This window comes from Corvus brachyrhynchos, unplaced genomic scaffold, assembly GCF_000691975.1.
Source record: "Corvus brachyrhynchos isolate BGI_N302 unplaced genomic scaffold, ASM69197v1 scaffold3, whole genome shotgun sequence".
NCBI lineage: Eukaryota > Metazoa > Chordata > Aves > Passeriformes > Corvidae > Corvus > Corvus brachyrhynchos.
The window spans coordinates 10,325,903-10,344,429 of record NW_008237619.1 but is presented as its reverse complement, the minus strand read 5'-3'; the positions used below and the strand labels follow the sequence as shown (position 1 = coordinate 10,344,429).

General features: G+C 43.7%; 1 protein-coding gene across 2 annotated transcripts; it reads left to right on the top strand.

The window, feature by feature from the left end:
- Positions 1-52: 52 nt before the first annotated feature.
- Positions 53-13,056, top strand: QTRT2 (queuine tRNA-ribosyltransferase accessory subunit 2). 2 transcript variants are annotated; one of them, XM_017731919.1, is made up of 7 exons: positions 53-1,004; positions 2,233-2,309; positions 4,988-5,197; positions 6,134-6,333; positions 8,917-9,068; positions 10,554-10,674; positions 11,736-13,056. In XM_017731919.1, exons 2-7 carry the CDS (start codon positions 2,235-2,237, stop codon positions 11,995-11,997), a joined length of 1,020 nt encoding a protein of 339 aa, XP_017587408.1. In that variant the 5' UTR covers positions 53-1,004; positions 2,233-2,234; the 3' UTR covers positions 11,998-13,056. The 2 variants fall into 2 exon arrangements, with proteins under 2 accessions (XP_017587408.1, XP_017587409.1); XM_017731920.1 differs by having other exon boundaries at positions 55-1,004; positions 10,557-10,674.
- The last annotated feature ends 5,471 nt before the right edge of the window (positions 13,057-18,527 follow it).

Here is an 18,527-nt window from a genome sequence, read left to right as displayed (position 1 = left end):
GTAGGAAAGGTGAGGGGAAGGGAGTTGGAGGGCTGCGTGATTTTTAGCGTGTTTAGGCCAAACCCATCGTGGTGACTTCACAGTCATCTTCCTGAGGTGGGCAGCAGGGCGGGGGAGGTGATTCTGCCCCTCTGCTCTGCTGGCACCGCACCGAGAGTGCTGCATCCAGCTCTGGAGCCCCCAACATAAGAAAGATGTGGGCCTGTGGGACCAAGTCCTTTGGAAGGCCACAAAGATGCTCAGAGGGCTGCAGCATCTTTCCTATAACAACAGGCAGAGAGATTTGGGGGTGTTTAGCCTGGAGAAGAGCAGGCTCCAGGGAGACCTTTTACCAGCCTTCTGGTACCTAAAGAGGAATTATAAGAAAGATGGTGACAGATTTTTAACGGAGCCTGTTGGGATAAAATAAGAGATAACTGGCTTAAACTGTAAGAGGGTATCTCTTGTAATGAGGGTGGTGAAACACTGGACCAGGTTGCCCAGAGAGGTGGTAGGTACCCCATACCTGAAAACATTTAAGGTAAGGCTGGAGCAGTAGCTAACTCTCAAAACTAGTTAGGTAAATGGCAATTGAAAGTAAAGATTAACATGATAAAGCTTGTGTGGTTGTTGAATGATCTTGAACACATTAGTGATGCTACCCAAAAAGTCATAGTCTAGCTTTGTGCTCTCCATCAAGTCAGTGGTCACTAGTCAGTGCAGGTAAAAGCTTTACGTTTTTGCCACAGAATTATGAGTGCCTTGGGTTGTGAGCTGTGATTCTTGAGCTCTGTGACTCTGTCATTTCCTTCCATCTGTCCCTGCTTTGCTGCCTGACAGCTGGATGGCAAATACCAGTTCAGCGTCAGACAATGCATAAGTATGGAAACAGAAGCCGTAGTTATGAAATCACCAATCTCTTTAGACAGTTGTCTGCTTAGTTAATGTGTTTCTGTATCTGGATTGCAGGGCAGAAATTCAGGATGTTCTGGAAGAGTATAAAGAAGGAGCTGCAAAATTTATAGGTAAAGTACAAGTGTTTGCTTGTATATGTGAGAGATAAGGCAGGTGGATCCCACTAGAGCATGTTCAGGCAGTACAGGAAGCAGAAAGATGTAGGCTTGCACATTTAGGGATTTTCTCACTCAAAGTGCCACTAGGGAAGACTCAAAATAGTATGTTGTCACTAGTATGGCCAAAAATCCTTCAATCAGGCTACAAAGTGTCTGTAATTTCTATAATTTACAGACAGTTCTTTGTGTATGGAATCTAGCACATTTTGCAAGAAAAAAAAATTGAGTTGCCAACACTTGTTTTGTTTCTTTTATTTTTTTAAAAAGCACATATAAATTTGGGACATGCATTTCATTATATAAAAGATATTACGGTTTGGCTTTCTAAAGGTAGTTTGCACCCAAATTTCGATAAACTTTAACTGCTTTGGAGCAGTTTACTCTTTCAAGAGAAACTGAAAAATGTCTTTGTCTGAAACTTCCTGGAGGCTTTACCAATTTCAGTGGCTATCTCTGAAGAGATAGATGTCTGTATGTCACTGAGACATACTGTCTAGCTTTCTGACATTTGAAACCTCCTGTCTGGCAGGGATGATGAGTTTCTCATTTGTGTAGTTGATAATGTTCCCTCACTATCCTGTTCTTTTCTGTGAGGGTGGTGAGGCACTATGTTTAGGCCAAGTTGGATGGGGCTTTGAGTAACCTGATCCAGTGGAAGGTGTCCCTGCCCATGGCAGAGGGGGCCATGGGTCATGATCTCTAAGGCCCCTTCCAACCCAGACCATTCTGTGATTCTTTGTCCTTCCTTAGAAGTTCTAGGCTTGGGGTTGTTGCTCAGTTTGGATTGTGTCAAATGTCAGGTGTCTCCAGTGTATCAGTTATCAGTTGAGTGGTCAAGTGAGTCAACTGTTGAGTCTGGAAAATTCTAATAGGTGGAGTATTAATCAAGAAGAAACATAAATAAATCCTGAAGCAGCTATGTAGGCTGCAGGACCAAAGGGTATTATTTCATGGTTTGTCCTGCTGCTGCACTCTCCTCCAGGCAGTTGGTAAAACTGAGGAAGAAGTCTGCCTTCTTTGGTGCTGAGAGATAGATGAACAACATTTTCTTTGTCAGAATGGCTGTATTCGTGTGGGGGACAATACCCTGTTCCCTTTTGCAGATCCACGAGCCACATCTTTATGTTAGCTTTGCTTCGGTTCATGACGCTCTCCTCTGTGTCTGTCTCTCTGTTTTCAGGTATGCCAGATGCTGTGCTCTACTGCTCCCTTCATGACCCAGTCACTCCCTGCCCATCTGGCTACAACACTAACAAGGTACAGTAGCTGTAAAGTCTTGAAAGGGTCCGCTAAAGTTCCCAAAAGAAACCTGCCAGTCCTCCCTCCTTCTGTGTGGGTGTGCTCAGACAGCCACAAGATTAGCAAAATAAATCTTTGCACAAAGAGGATTATCATTTACATGCTCATACCTCAACTAAATAAAGCTGTCCATGTTCTTACTTGGCAGCATGCACCCTGAACGGTTCCTGAGCAGTTAAGGGGCAATTCAGGTAGAAAGGAGAGCTCTGGCCTACCATGCTGTTGTGGTTAAAATGGCAGTAAAAGAAAGTACCTGTGTTTTGGCATATGTGCTGTACAAGCTTATGGTGATGCCATTGATAAGTAGTACATCTGAACCCTTGTGTGTGTATTTACAGCCTGCTACAGCCCACAAAAGGGAAAGACTTCAGAATTTTTGCAGGAAGGTGGCTCAGCAATCCAAGAGTGCATAGTGTTGCAGACATTTGCCTGTTCCACCCCGCAGGCACACACATTCCCTGTGTAATCCATGCCCTGCCTGCTGCCTGACACAGCTTTGTGCTGGAGCAGCCACTCCTGGAACCTGCTCAGATGCAGTCAGTCCTAAGGCCACATTTGGTGGAAGGTCACTGAGTGACAGAGGTTAACTACTGCCATACAGCTATCAGTGTGTATTCCTTGCTGCTGAGTCCTGTCTGTCTGCAGGGAAGGAATTACCTGAAGCTTGTCCCACCACTGTGCAGCTTTGAGGTGATAGCAGCAATCTGAACCTGGGTGTTGGAAGTTTGATTCAGACTCCTTTGGATTTTTTAAATAAGCTGGTGAAGGTATTTGTCACCTTGTTGTAAGGCCTTCTGCAGCTGGATCTGTGCTGACAAATACTTACGAAAGCTTTTTGAAAGCAATGGGACAGAAAGCTCTGTGCCAGAAAGTCTAGCATGGGCTGGATTTAAATAATCAGAGGATAATGCTCATCTCTCTAAGCTGCATGGCTATTTTATTTATTAAAGCAGCTTTTTTCCTCTGGAGAGCAGAATGAAGGTAACTGGATGTGATTACACTCTGCCCTTTGGCTCAGACAGCTCTAACTTTCCTCTGTCTGCCTTCACCACCTGTTCCCTGGTGCTCTCTCAATAAGAGGCAGCAGGTACTGTCTGAACAACATGCTGCTGCAGGGCAACCTACAGCTGCTGTGCTTCAGTTATTCTGCAGATACAAATTTTGGATCTCCTCTCTTTGGAGTTGCTCTTTTTTTTAGTTGGAAACTTGCAAAAGATGTTATTACTTTGGAGACTTCTGTTTTTATTCAAATTTGGTGAAATTGGCTGATAAGGCCAGAAGTAATCAGGAGAGATGGATGGATGGACGGACGGACGGACAGACAGATGGACCACAGGCACACGGTATACTTGTGCAATCCTTCTGGGTCTTTGTGGGGACCAGACCAAAGAAAAAATTGTTCTGCTTATATTTTTTGCATCGGCTGATGAAATTCAATTTGCAAATTAGTATGCATGAGAACTGCACTGCTTAATCTGTCTGTCTGGCATAGGCTAGGTGAATGTATTTAAACCCTCAGGCCCCATAAAGTGCCCATGAGACTCCAAGCTATATGCTGTTTCTGATGGCTGAAAACCCTTTCTCATTTAAAAAAGCATGAACAGAATTGCAGATGAAATGGGCTGACTTCCAAAGGGCTCAAGCCATGTACTTAATGTACTTGAATACTCCTTTAAAATTTTGGAGCATCAGTGTCACAAGCCTAGCAATGATACAACAAAAGCAATGGCTGAGCTGCGCTCACAGGCTAATTAGAGATTCTGCAAAATAGGCTAAAATGTGAACATTTTGTGAATGTGAATGTTTAGTGAATTGAATGGTGACATCTGCTAGCCTGGAGGTGTTCAGGTAAGATAAAACCTATCTGTCCATGTGCTTTTGTCTTGCTTTAAATTCTTTTGAGGGTATCACGGATGGAAGATGGGGTCCCATGTGTGCTGGCAGGATGGGAAGCATGTGAAGAGACAGGGAGGACTGTGTGTGAAATCCTAATGAGCACTTGCCATTTCTTACACTGGCTCGGTTTGGGTATTTTACTGCCTTCTAGACTTGCTGGATTTGGGACCTAAAATAACTTGGGATTCTAAGATTGAATGCTAAACAAGCTTTTGTATTCTTCCCAGTCTGTATGGTTTACATATACATGTACATTCACATGTGTGGCAAGAGTTAACTGCTCAGAAGAGGAAATAGTTTCTTGGGTTTGCATTTTGTACAGGAAACTGGCGAGCTGTATTTGCCATTGCAGCCTTTGCTGCTTTTTATAAGCCTTTGCTTACTTTTGTGGCAACATAAGTTTGGTTGGAATTCAAGCTTTTTTTTCTTCCCCAATTCTGCCACTAAATTGTGTGTGATGAGAGGCCAGCTGCTCTCTCTCACATTTTCTAACATGGAGAAGTCAGTGTTGAGTGGGATGGTTTCACCATAGTATCTTAGAAATTCCAGTTCAGTCATTTAGCTCCTTTCACTCATTGTGCCAAGTGCAGCTGATTATCTGAGCCATGCCCCAGGACAACTTATCTAATGAGATATCATTCCAGTATCTGGTGTTTCACCAGACCAATTCCTTCTCTCTTTTCACCCTTAAGATCTGCTATCCCTTGCAACTGATGTTCATCCCTGTTCTTCTTACACAGACGGTCTCCCTGTGGGGAAGCTCAGGGCGCATGGAAGTGACAGCTTCCAAGTTCATGGACATCCAGCGGGCCATCCAGCCAGACTGGTTCCAGTGCATCTCTGATGGAGACACCATTTCTGGGGAAGCTGGTAGAAAAAGAGCCAAGAAGTCTGTGGATAGGTCACTTTCCTTCTTGGATATATGCCTTCAGCTGCAAGAAAAATCACCGGTAAGGTCCCCAAAGTACTGAGGCACCAGCACTGCAACTGTGTTTTGGTCTGTGCTGCGTGCTGGACCAGCCCCAGGATGTGATTTAGTAGGAAATGAGGTCACATGTGTGTATCAGAGAATGCCCAGCTTACAGTCCAGAGTGAGGTATAACCAGTAACACAGTGAGTTTTCCTTCCTTCCTCTAGTAAATTGTCTTCTGCACCAGGGTTACCCCTCATCTCTATCAGCTGAGAAGAACTACTTTTTTGGTTTTTTCTTTCTGCTTTTGGACTGTGATGCATTTCTTTCACTTGCTGTATTATTAGATGCATGGGCAAAGTGGAATCTTCTTACTCAGATTGAGAAAACCCATCTTTCTGCTCTGAAGTCCCCTTGGCTCCAAGTGAAGGAGGATTTGATAGAGTTAGTGCTATTCTTTATTTCTTCCAGCAGCTTTGAAACTTCCTTTTGGTGAAAGGAGATATACTATCTGAGTCTGCACTACAAGGGAAAACAGGTGACAGGAGTTGATATTTGTATCTCCTGAAAGGGAGTTCCTTGTGAGATCTGGTGTCTGACAGCCAGGATAATGGCCCCTGCTTTGTATTTTGCACTAACACATCTATTGCTGAGACTGCATCCATAAAAAGCCATGTACAAAGATGGTGTGTGGTTATTGCCTTCTGTAGGGAGGTGGGAAGAGTGGCATCAAAATTCTCAGTGAGTCAGTGTCAAGGCAAGGAGCAGAATCTTGTCTCTACTAGTCTCCTTTCTTACACATGAACTTCACAGTGTTGTGTGGAGAGTAGTCTTAAATGAGATGAAATCCTGTGGTTCTGGCAAGTTCCTGGGAATGTGGGGCTTAAGTAGCAGGCGTCTGAAGTCTGGGCTGTGAGATGTCTCTCATGTCTTTGGCAGAGCATGCTCTAATACTTGTAGCTTTCTCCTGGGACAGGAACTACAAGGAAGTGTAATGTTTGGGGCAATTGAAGGTGGAGATATCTTGGAAGAGAGACTCAGATCAGCCAGGGAGACTGCCAAGCGGCCTGTGGGTGGTTTTCTGCTAGATGGCTTCCAGGGAAGTGCCATGGCCAAGGAAACCAAGTTGAAACTGATAGCTTCTGTCACAGCGGAGCTGCCAGAGGATAAACCAAGGTAAGTTGTGTGGGCAACATCCCAAGAAATCCATCTGTCCTATTACGAGCAGCATTGACAGGCTGCTGTGCAGTTTCCCTGTAGGAAATAATCGCTGTATTGCACAGCTCTGTGTGTGCCAGGCTGCATAAATTTTACCGCTGTCAGGCTGCAGTCTTCATCACTTGTTTCAGTTTTTAGCTGCAACTGGCACCAGGCTTTGCTCATGCTGTGGGTTTGAGTGTTCTCCACATTTGTCATCCTTACATTTTTAGGAAGAGTTACAGGTAGGATACTTCAGAGTTACTTGCATTTGATCTTGGAGGCCGTGATTTACTTGAAGTTCAGCTCAAACAAGAATGTTATGACCTAGATATTTTGCAGGGACTTCTCAGTAAAACTGTCATGTTTCTAGCTTCTGTGGTCTGAACTGGAGGATGGCAGAGAGGGGTGCTGGCAGAGCTAGCCAGTGCTTGCTACACGATCTTGGTAGTCAGCTCTGTCCTCATACCTGAGGCACTGAGCCTGTGCACTGCCTGGGGTGGTGCAGCCTGACCCAGAACAGTGGTATTCTCTTCTTGGACTGTGTGGGGCTTACTGCATATCTGAGTTGTTAGTGTGCCCATCAGACCCATGCCAGGGAGTGGACAGGAGTGGCAGCTTTCTTGATCCTTATAACTGACTAACAGTAACTAAAGACTTGTTGAAAACGTGTGCTAATATTTGCTAGTGGTTCAGAAGTGTAGCGGTATCTTAATTGGGTTGAGCTTGCTGGATTGCTATTACCAGAGCGACTGCTACAGAAATAATATGGTTGCTTTTTTCATGGTTTCCTGAAGAGAATGACAGAGGCCCCACTGTGTTCCTGCTTCCCTCTGCTAGCAGAGCATTGCTCTGACCTAATGGTGTTTAAAAGGAAATTAAATGCAAAAGCACTGTGCCTGGTGTTCCAGCTTGTTCTTGCTTAGTGGTGCCTGGGGTTTGAATTTTCCTGACAATTAGAAGGCTTGCTGTGTCGTTGCCATCCTGTCTGGTTGAGCTACTTAAAAGATCCCCTGGGAGCATTAGAGTCCAATCTGCTCATCTAACCTCAGTGGCTACCAGTGCATCTGCCTCATCTATCAAATTGTTTGCTTGTCTTGTTAAGACAACTGTTTCTGACCTCTTGATAGGAAGAGAGCTGGTTAGCCCCAGGGGCTCTTGGAAGTACCTCAAGTGAATTTCAGGCAGTCCTTGCTCCTGAATCACCCTTGCCATTCTGGCTGGAGAAGTTGTTTTTCAGCCCTGTTCTACCGCAATATGAAATTCTCTGGAAGACAAGCACTTTCTGTGCTTCACTCAAGAAGTGGCTGCTTTTTGTGTGATGGTAAAATGATCTTATGAATGTACTCTTTATAAAGAGTCCTTTCATGTATCTAAAGGTGCTGAAGTCTCTTGATAAAATTTGTTTTCCTTTCCAATAGCATAGGAACCCTTGCAAGAACAAATGTTTGTCCTTACCTGTGCAGAGATGAGTTTCAACAAAGCTTTGATCATATATATATAGAGCTACTGTTTTGACTTTTGCATATCATTTTCTCCCTGTCACGGGAGCCTGAAACATAAAACACTCATGCTGTAAACTTCTCCTATCCTTATTCTGTGCTCATCAATTTAATTGGAGTACTTAGAAAAGTGACTAAAAATGGCACCTTGTGACTTCATTTATCAGCCCCTGTGTGTTTTCCTAATTATCTGTTTAGCTCATTGCCCTACATTAACTTCTACTGCTTTCAGCCCAGCTATGCACCTGCAGGAGAGCAGGCACTGCTCTACTCTCTTACACTTCACCCACCCTTGGTGAAGCTGCCAACTAAATTTGGCTGCCATCAGGATCTCTATTACCATTGATGGCAATCCAGCCAGGCTGTTCCTGGCTCCTAATGCTGTGTCTCAGGAGATGTTACAGCCCACGTTTTTGGGTAAATCATTTGAGCAAGTAGAGTGTAAAGAGAAGGGAAGACTAAAGCAAGGAAGTTTTCTCTTTCTAATGATGTTTCTCATTAGTGCATTCTCCCTCGGGCAGTTTTCCAAGTGCAATATGACGTGTCTGTCACCTGAAGGACTTGTATCTTTGACAGCCATCTACTGCTGTCTCTGTTGAGACTCTTTTTAGACTTGTCTTCTAAACAGCTGACAAGCAAAAGGGTCCATGTGTCTGGGAATTGGTAGTTCACTGGGGCACAAATGTGATTAAGGAAAATATCTGTTCTATGGCACAGATGTTTTGAATCTAATTGTATTTATGTGCATGCGAAAGAAATCACATACAAATCACTTCAAACACAATGAACAGAATGGGGTTTTTCTGCAGAAAATGAGGGATTATTGCTGTCTTCCAAATGGAAAAAAGTGAAATCCAGCTATGTAGTGGATAGGTTGGAGGTGGGGAAATGGAAGCACGTGGAATTCTGAGTGATGACTGTTGTGCCCCCTGACCTTCTGATTAGCAGTTCCAGAGATAAGCTACACATGCTGCACATGACCTGGAGGTCTTTTCCTTCAGGTACCTGCTTGCTTCTCCTCAGAGTATTGTAGATTTGTCTTCTTGTGTGTCTCCTGCAGAATCATTCATGGTGTAGGCAGACCAGATGAGGTGCTTGAGTGCATTGAAAGGGGAGTGGACATTTTTGAGAGCTTCTTTCCCTTCCAAGTGACTGAGAGAGGGTGTGCCTTGGTTTTCAGTTATGACTGCCATCCAGACCCTGAAGCAACAGGTAGGATTTTTGATGGTACTTACAGATTTTGCATTTTACATTGTGGCAAGCATAATTCATACTTGGGAGCAATCTGTATTTGAGGGCTTTGTTCCTGAAATAAGTGCAGTGACCACTGGAAAAACTGGGATTCCACTACCAAGTGTTCTTTTTAAGGTGGAGTACTTTGGTGTGAAATCTGTTGAGTAAAACTTGAGGCCTCTGAATGTCTCATTAGCCAAAATATGATGACTAAATATTTCTGAAACACCTCCTGAACAGAGGGGTTTTAATTTGACACCATTGGCAAATTTTCTGTTACCATTAGCAGTGAAGGCTGGACCTATTAAGCGATCTGTAGAATTAACTGAATATGTGTCTGTTGTAATAATATATTTTGAAGTTATTTTTTCTAGCTGTCAGAAGTTTCCAGTTTATTTGGGCAGTTTTTCTCTCTGTCCTTGCATTCATGGGTTTGTATCAAAACCAAAATGCTCTGTTCATAACTCATTACACTGTGAGATGGAAATGTGTATCACTCATTAAAGCACCTAGCAAATGTGTTTCAAGCAGCTGTTTTGTTTTGGCCTATTAAGTATTTTTAATACAGGGAAACATTTTACATTTTTACTCTTGGGTAGAACCTGGTGGCTTTTCATGCCTGGATAATTCAGAGCCAGCTGAATAGAACAGAACATCTTGTTTCTTTGTGCTTGCTGCTTTATTTTTAACCCTTCTCTTTGTTTGTTGTTGTTTATCTTGTCTCACTTTATTCTTAAATTATAAGGGTCTGGGTAATGGCAGTAGTTTTGGCCTGTGTCTGTTTTAAACACAATAGGCATGGATTATGCAAACAGTAATATGGTATTTCCAGATACATCTCCTTCTCCTTAAGAGCAAACTTAAAAATGCAAACCTACAAAATTATGAGATGGTTCTTTATTTTTCAGATAGCTGCTGAAAAGGCAGATGTGGAACCTCCCTCTTCTGAATTAGTGCTACCAGCCTCTTTTGATTCCAGGGTTTTTTTTTAAAAAAAAACAAGAGGCATCTAAATCCCTGAGTCTGATCACAGTATGGGAAGTAGAATGATTGAATGCAGATGAGTTGCCTGTCGACTCTAACAAAGTCTCAATAAAATCCATTTGTTCAGGTGATTGCATTCTATTCAGCATGCAGTTCAGACAAAATACTTTTGATGTTTTATGAAGAATTCAGCTCAATAGAGCAGCAAAAAGTTATACTGTTGTTTCAGCTCTAACTTTTGATTAGTTTCAGTTGATTAGTTTTCACTTGTCTCTTGCTGTTTTAATCATCTAAAAGTGTATTTGTGTTAACTAACTTAAGGCAATTAAAGTAAAATGCCTGGTTTCTAGAAGAAAGAGGTGGAAACTTGCAGCAGGAGTTTTCATTTGGCAAGAGACTAGCAGAAATATCTACTCCAAGGTTGCTACCCTTGCTCTGCCCTTTCTCTCTGTTCTAAGGCTGTTGTCTTTTTAATTTAAGCAGTTTTAACACAAAATTGGGCCCAGGACCTGGAGAAGAATGGTGCTCAAGAAGACCAGGATGAAGTCTCTGAAGCTGACCCAGAAATGACACCATTTGAGATATTTCTGAAAGACAAAAAGTATGTGAGTTAGTGAGGACGGTACCTGCAGCTGTATCACTAAATATGATGCTTTTCTCCTTTGTATTTATTTGCAGCTGGTCAGCAGCTGGATGAGAGACTTTGTAAAACATGAAGCTGTTGAAGAGAGTACTTTGGACATTGAGTGGAGAGTGTTGGACAAGCATTCTGGCTTGTTATCAGGCAACAGCCTATCTCTGAAAGCACTGTCTTTTGCTTGACCTAGAACCAGGGGTTTTCTGATCATTTATCCAGCAAACATTTTGTGGTCATAATTATGTCTCAGCTGAAAGACCGTAGGTTCACAAGGGTGGTCTTGGAATCACTTTGGTCTTCCACATCTAACTTGGGTCATCTTGAGATACTAGATTGTATTTAAGCTATGGAGACCCTCTGCTGTCTGACTCAGTTTGGGCAGCTGCAGATCAGTTCTGCCATTTCTGGATACTTCACAAAAACTTTGGCCATTGTTACCACTTGTCCTTCCTTCTCTTTGCCACAGGTACTTCCAGACTGTCTGAGTAGACAGTTGTGTTGCTTTATTCTCTCCACTTTGTGAAATGGTGCATCTCACGGAAGAGGGGAATACTGTTTTGTGAATAGTGGGATTAGTTAATCTGTGGTTTTGGTGGCTTTCTCCTTCATAAACTATGTGATAGCTGTCTTGCACTGCTGCTTTTCTGCCAGGGAAGGCACAGATAAGGCCTCTCTCTGCTGTTAGCTGTGATGTAGTCAGAGTTATTCTGACTTAAATGTGTGGCCTTTTGGCTCTGAAGTGAGTTCTGGCATGAGGAGACCTGGGTCTTTCAGCAGCCATGGTTCCACACCATGGCAGGGTATGGGAACTGCATGATCTTTAAGGTCCCTTCCAACCCAAACCGTCTCTGATATTTGAAGTCCTTTGTGCCAGTGGTGCTGGTCTGAGTTGTCACCAAATCTGAATTAAGGACCTCAGGGCTTCAATGCTCAGGTCCCAGTAAAAGGCCAGGTGGTAACTAGGTACTGTTTGTTGCTTGAATGTGTCTTACCTCTGATGTTACCCAACATTGCTTCTTCCTTAGATACCACGATGATTTTGGTCCTTTGCTGGAAGGATGCAGCTGTTACTGCTGTCAGAGGCACACTCGTGCCTACGTCCATCACCTCCTGGTGACCAATGAACTGTTGGCCGGTGTCCTGCTCATGATGCACAACTTCCAGCACTACTTTGGTTTCTTCAGTGCCATTCAGGATGCCTTAAGGGACAGTAAACTGGACCAACTCAAGAAGCTTGTCTTCAGGCAGGCGCTGCAAGGCCCAGCAAATGCGACGCTGAGCCAATGACTTCAGAGAGGACAGAGGAGGTTGCAGGCTGCATCCTCCTCCAGTGGCACGGTATCACCTGGACCTGTCAGTAGGAAAATGCCTTTTTTCCTTCCTGGAGGGACCTGAAGGAGATGCTTGAAGAAGATCTCACTTCCTGGTGGGGAGGGACGTTTTTCAAATATCTCTTTTGGTTAGCTGGCTCGGTGTATTCTTGGTGGATGGAAGAGCCTGGACAGTTCACCAGTAAGACCAGTAGGGATAACTTTGTTTTCAGGTACTCGCTGTTGGTTTCCCATGTGCAAGGACAGAGTTACTGAACTTGTGACTGAGGATAAAGCAGGGCATATACTTAAAATTAATCCAGCTGCCTGGAGGCTCAGCAGCTGTTTGGGACTCTTGTTCCATACCCGACAGTAATGAGTTTTCTAGAAAAACCTAGTGGTGTCTTAGTGTCTCATCACGTATCTCCTTGGTCAGAAAACTCACCTCAGTCTAACCCGCTGACCTTGTAGCCATTGCCAGCATCTGTGTCCTTGGAAAGAACTAAGTGGAAGTGCTGCTGTGTCCAGTGGCACAAGGGACTATGTGTTTACTCCTCTCTCAGGCCACCTGCAGTGCAGGATGTTCTTTGGCCTGGAAGAAGCCCTCCACCTCGGCCTGGCCTTGAACACCGCTGCCTCAGGAGTCCCATTCAGTGACATTAGAGCCAGAGAGAAAAGAAAGTGTTTAATCCATGTCCTGCTGTAGAGATTTTTTTAAACTCTCTGTGCCTTTTCCAGATTTCACTCCCGTGTTAGCACATGGGTGACAATGTCTGTACTGTTCTTTCCAGCCACCGTAGTGCTGGTCACAGAGCAGACTACACAACTGTCCCTGTGAGGTGGAGCTGTGGAAGGGATGTGTCATAGGAAAGGGCTTTTAGAAAACATTATTTTGTCTCCTTTTTTTTAAAATATGACTTAGTTATGTCACATTCCTGTTACTCAGTTGGGGTTTTTTACTGGCCCTTACTGTGGAATCATGGATTTAATAATTTTATATTACAAAGCAACAATAAAAGAAATTTATTATTTGTTACGCTGGCTCCTCAATGTGTGACAGAGGTGGTGTACGAGAGAGCTTGGAATCAAGATGTCTCCTGAAAACTTGACCTAGCAGCCTGATGGAGGACATTATCTAGGAGTAGGATCTTATCATGGAGCAGAGTTCCAAATAATTTGCTTTGAAAGAATGTCATAATCGACTTGGAAGTGTTGAAAGCAGCTGCCTGTCCCTCTCCCCATAGGAACTCCACTACCTGAATTAAGCTTGAAAAAATGCTACACTTAATGGCCTTAAAGCCATTAAGGATTAATCCATAGTTTTCTCTTCACAATTTCTGCAATGCTTTAAGATTTAATACCTCCCATCAGAATGACTTTAACATAGACCATAAGAGGTTTTTAGTTTCCCTGTCTCTTTGGGCAGCTACACAAACAAGGTTGTCACCGTCCTTTTTACCAATCCAGCCTTATTCACTGTGTTGCACTAACTAAAATTCTGTTCCACAGGATCCTAAAGAAATGCTGCAAATACTGCTCTACTGTTGTCTTCAAACAGGGATTACAGAGAATCATTCAGCCACAGAAACAACATAAAACACAGGATTATTGGCCTCACTCCAAGTGGTACCTTGTGGTTGTTAAAATTGATGCAGCACTGGGAAACTTGGAGATGGTGTCCTGGGCATACAGCATGAGGTATGCTGTATGTCTGCCTAGCTTAAAGAGCAGGAATTCTAATGAAACAAAAGTGGTTTATGCTTCTTTCAAGAGGAATGCAGTGGTGGTGCATGGGACCTTGCAATGCTTGTTTCTGCAGTGCCTGTTTCTGCAATGTTGCAAGTGCCTGTGCAAAATCTTTTGGGAGGGGATGGGTGTTGCAACTTCTCATTCACTGACACTCCTATATCCGTGCAATCACTGAAATGACTCAGCCAGCCCAGCGCTCGGGCGCCAAGGTAGCTGTGTCCAAGAGGTCAGTCAGGGATGCTCTGTGATGACATGGAGGGTAAGGGATGGTGGTGGTTGTGTCCTCCTCATGTTTCCTGTATAATTCAGAGGCTGGTAACCTTATGCTAGTTTTGGAAGTGCTGTTTTATACCTTTTAGGAGCTACGTGTGATCAGTCAGTCTCCCCATCCTGCCCCACCTCTGTGAATCATTAGGATTTGCTAATTTTTCTTTATCTCCGAGCCTGGATGTCCCGAAGAGATAAACTTAGCTGTACTGGGATCTTAGTGGTCTGCTAAGTCAAGTGCCAATAACATGCTATTCTCAGTAACCCACCCTTCTCTTCTTTGGCTTTCCAATCCTTCCATACTGCCGTGTTATGTTTTTTTCCCAGTCATACCCATTAGGCTTTCCTGTTACAGTTCTCTGCTTAGCTTTTATGTGTGTGCACATGTGTACCATGGCTGCAAAAATAAACCATTTTCTACTGGGCAGAATTTGACCAGCTACACCTATTCACTGTCTAACAAACACAAACATCACTAACCCTGAAACCATCTTAATGTGTTGTATTTATACAACTTCTCAATATGTCAATCCTCTTAATTCACACTGTAAAAAATCAGCAACATTTTTCATGCTAATTTAGAAAGTTTATTTATTTCCATGCAGAGATCTAATTTCTTTCAAAAACAGAATTCCTGCCCTAATACGGGGATCAAAACTGCATGAAGAAAGCTAAACTTTCCATGGAGAAGTGAAAATTGAAATTAATAAGGAGTGGAAAAATGTCTGTGCTAAATTAACTTCACTAAGCACAGAAGACTGCAAAAACATCCTTGGCTGCCATCCATCCCCAAAGGGCAGAATATAAAAGAGCAGAGCAGAATGCAAAAAAAGATGGTGTGTTACATTAGACCCTTGAATATCTTTTCCTTAGGAACTTTTAGTGTAATCTTCCCCTTAATAAAGAAAAACCTTTCATGCTGATGAGAATATCTGGCAGGGCCTCATGTTAAGTCCTGTGCCTTTCTGACCATCAGTATTCTGTTCAGTAACTTCCTCCTTTCAGATCTGTTTAAATGTTGCAGGCTCTTTAGCAGTTTCACAGGTATGCTTTGAAATGTATTAAGGAAAAAAAATCAAATTGGTTTTTTACAAAAATGTTTTCTCCTTTCCTTCAGCTTTGTCATTTCCCACTCCCCTCCTGCTGTTTATCCACCCCATCTTGTAAATCACTAGGACACAGTGTCCCAGACACACAGAGTGTATCCAGCCTGTCTGACCAGTTCTAGGTCTGCTCCTCTGTGGCTCCGCAGGATTGCGGGAGCTGCCCAAGACTGGAAGTGTCCCAGCAGAGTGTTCAATTTATTTCTACATCTCTAAGGTTCAGAGGGCTTTCAGATCATGGGGTTTTTATGCATAGAAAAATCAGTTCCAGGTGTGTTTCAGAGGTGCTTTTAAGCATTGAGTAGCTTTTTTTTTTAATCCTGAACCCTGTTTCGTCATACGTAACCTGAGTTGGCAGACAAAGGGCTCCAATAAAATGTTTAAACCTTTATCTCAGTAATTTCAGGGATGTTTCCTCTGCGATGTGGAAGGCATACATGAAATAGATGATGGTGCAGGCCAGTTTAATGGTTTTATTTGTAGTACTCTGGAGTGATCTACATAATTCACTTGGGACCTCATCTCTTTTCTGCTAATGCAGCACTCCTTCAGACTATTGAAGATGTTTGAGCACATGTTACCATCCTTTCTTATGCACATTCTGTAGGCATGACAGGACTTTTCAAACAAAAAGAGAATTAATTTATATCCCTTTGAAAAGTTGGATCTGGACTGGCAAAGTTGGTGCTGGCACAAAAATGATGCAGCAAAATGTTCTTGCTTCCCTGTTGATGTTGCCAACGTGAATGGTGTCTGTCAGAGTACACAGTCTCTTCCCTGGGGACATACTGACTTGGAAAAGCAATACCTTTCCTGCCTCACAATGAGGTGATGATGAACTGCCTGGTTAAGTCTACATCTGTCGTCTGTATGATTTAATTACATTGGTAAGGTGAAGGTGCAACACAGTGGAATGCTCTGTGCTTCTGACACAACTCCTCCAGCTCCTGGCTTTGCTTACTCCCCATCATTACAAAATCTTTGGAGAAAGCCTGCTCTGTTCACAGCTATTTGTGTATCTGAACATCTTGCAGAGCACTTTGGGAAGCAGGTTTGGATGAGAAGGGGTTATCTGGTTAACCAGGATTATTTCAAACTTCTGAAGCCTGAAAATCTAGGAATGTTTAGTGAGGACCAAAGGTAAGGAAATTATAAATAAAAGCCTTTGGGTCTGCCAGACAGCTCAAGATTAACCAGCTTTCTGTCTTCCCTATCCTTCTGCTACAGTGTAAAGCATTTTCTGGCCCAAGGGAGTGGCCAGTGCGCTGGGAAAGGCAATGGCTGTTCATGCCAGAGGCTCTGCAGGACAGGATGTATCTTACTGCCTGTACGTGCAGAGTAGATTGATTTGCAGGTTGCTGATCAAGAAAAGATCTAAAAACTGGAGCCCTTATATGTAATGGCCCAGCACAGACTTTCACAAAGGAAGGAGTGGTTTCAAGGTCCTTGGCCAGAGTTCCTGGACCTGTTCCTGTGCTCTCTGTGTGATACCTTGTGCTCTTGAGCTGACTGCCTTTCTGGGCTGGTGGATGTGTTGCAACAGGACATGAAGGTGGCTTTGTAGCAATGCTTTGTGCTCATTGCTCCCTCCTTCCACAGGAGAACATCTGATTTGTCTTTTGATGAGGTGATCAGGGGAGATATTGATGTAGCCAGCATCTTGCAGGAAGTCAGCAGAATCTACAAATCTGTCCTGAGCTTTCTATACTGCCCTTTCTGGACTAAAATGGAACCGTCTACAAAGTAATGTCAACTTCAGTAGTACTATGTGCTGGAAAACAGCTGAAGAAACCAGCCCTTAGGAAAGCCAGATGCTTTCCTCAGACAAAGCTGAGGGAACTGGGATGAGAGAGAACAGACTGGCAGGCAGCCGAAGCCTTTAAAGAGATGCAGCCTCTTCAAGAAAGGGAACAGGAGATGGAGCGTCTGGGAGGAAGGAACACAGGCAAACAGGATGAGTAGGATTTGGCAAGGCCAGCAAAAAAAAAGGAGTGGCAGCTGTGCAGTATGTCCATGGGTAGCACTGCCAACATCAAGTTGCAGAAGCCACTGGCACGTGCCTTTTTGCATCCCTTGTTTTGCGCGCATCTTGAAGAGGAAGGAGCGCTGTTTTGTGGTTCAGGGACTGTAGCAATGGCTGCCACACTCCTGCTCACAAAGGCAAAAGGCCACAGAGTAATGCTGGTAGCCTTCAGACCTGAGGCTGACAGGGGTACTTAGTGCTGGACCCAACCCTGGTACTGGCTCCCCTGTTTCCCACAGCCAGTGCCATCGTAAATATTCAAGGGAGTCCTGTAGCACCAACCATCTGCTCACATCCCTCGACCTGACCCCCACAGAGACAGAAGTGCTGCTGCCTCTCAGCTGAGGCAGAGCAAGGTGAGCAGTCCACCTGCACCACAGCCCTTCTGCCATGACATAGGCTGGCAGAAAATGTGATTCCCTCAGTATTTGGTCTTTATTTGGGCTGTTCAAGTTGCCATGCTCACAGCTGTGGGGTAGAACTTATTAAAACTGACAAGAGTCCCCAGGGCAGGAAACCAGAAAGGTCTTCCCCACGTCACCAAACATACAACAGCCTGATGCATGTCTCACTGAGATGTTTTAAGTCATTATACTGACATTAATTTTTAATTATGTTCATTTTTTTCTTTGGCCCTAGGGGTTTTCTTTGCCTCATATTTCCAGAGGCATTTAGGGATAAGATGAGACCAGTGTCTGGCAGGAAGAGATTTACTGATGTGTATCCAGAATCATCACAAAGGAAGCTCAGGAGAACTCCTGGCCTGGGAGAAAGTGTATCCCTGTTGTAGAAAGATGTGGTTGGCATCAGAGCTGGTGGGCTCCTGATGCGACACTTGAGGCAGGAAGAAACCAAGGAAAGGTGGCATGAGTGATGCCAGGAAGGCATAACAAAAAAGACCACTGCTATGTCTTGAGCTGAGATTGACTACTTGGAGAGTAACAGAGCATAACTGGATCAGTGGCTTTTGAGATTGAAAGGCAGCATTGGTCTGGGATACCAGATACTTTGAATCCCTCACACCTTGAAATTCCTACAGCCTGTGAGCCTTCCTTTGCTCCTAAGGCAGTGGGTCAGCTGGTAAAATACTGCCAGGAGGTGACAACGGTGTTAATTCTTTATTAGCATTGGATAAGGAAAACTCACTTAGATGGCTCATTCAAAGGCTCATGCAGGTTTGGGATACTTGCATTGGTCAGAGAAAGAACTGATGAGCCCACTCTTTTTGGGAGGTGAGAGTGTGTTTGCAGGCTGAAGGCTGCCAGAGTCTGTCACTTTGTGACCAAACCATCACACACTTAGCTGAAACTAATCAGATTGCCACCGGTGTCCTCTGGGTTGTCCACAATTCCTTTTTGTAGTTGT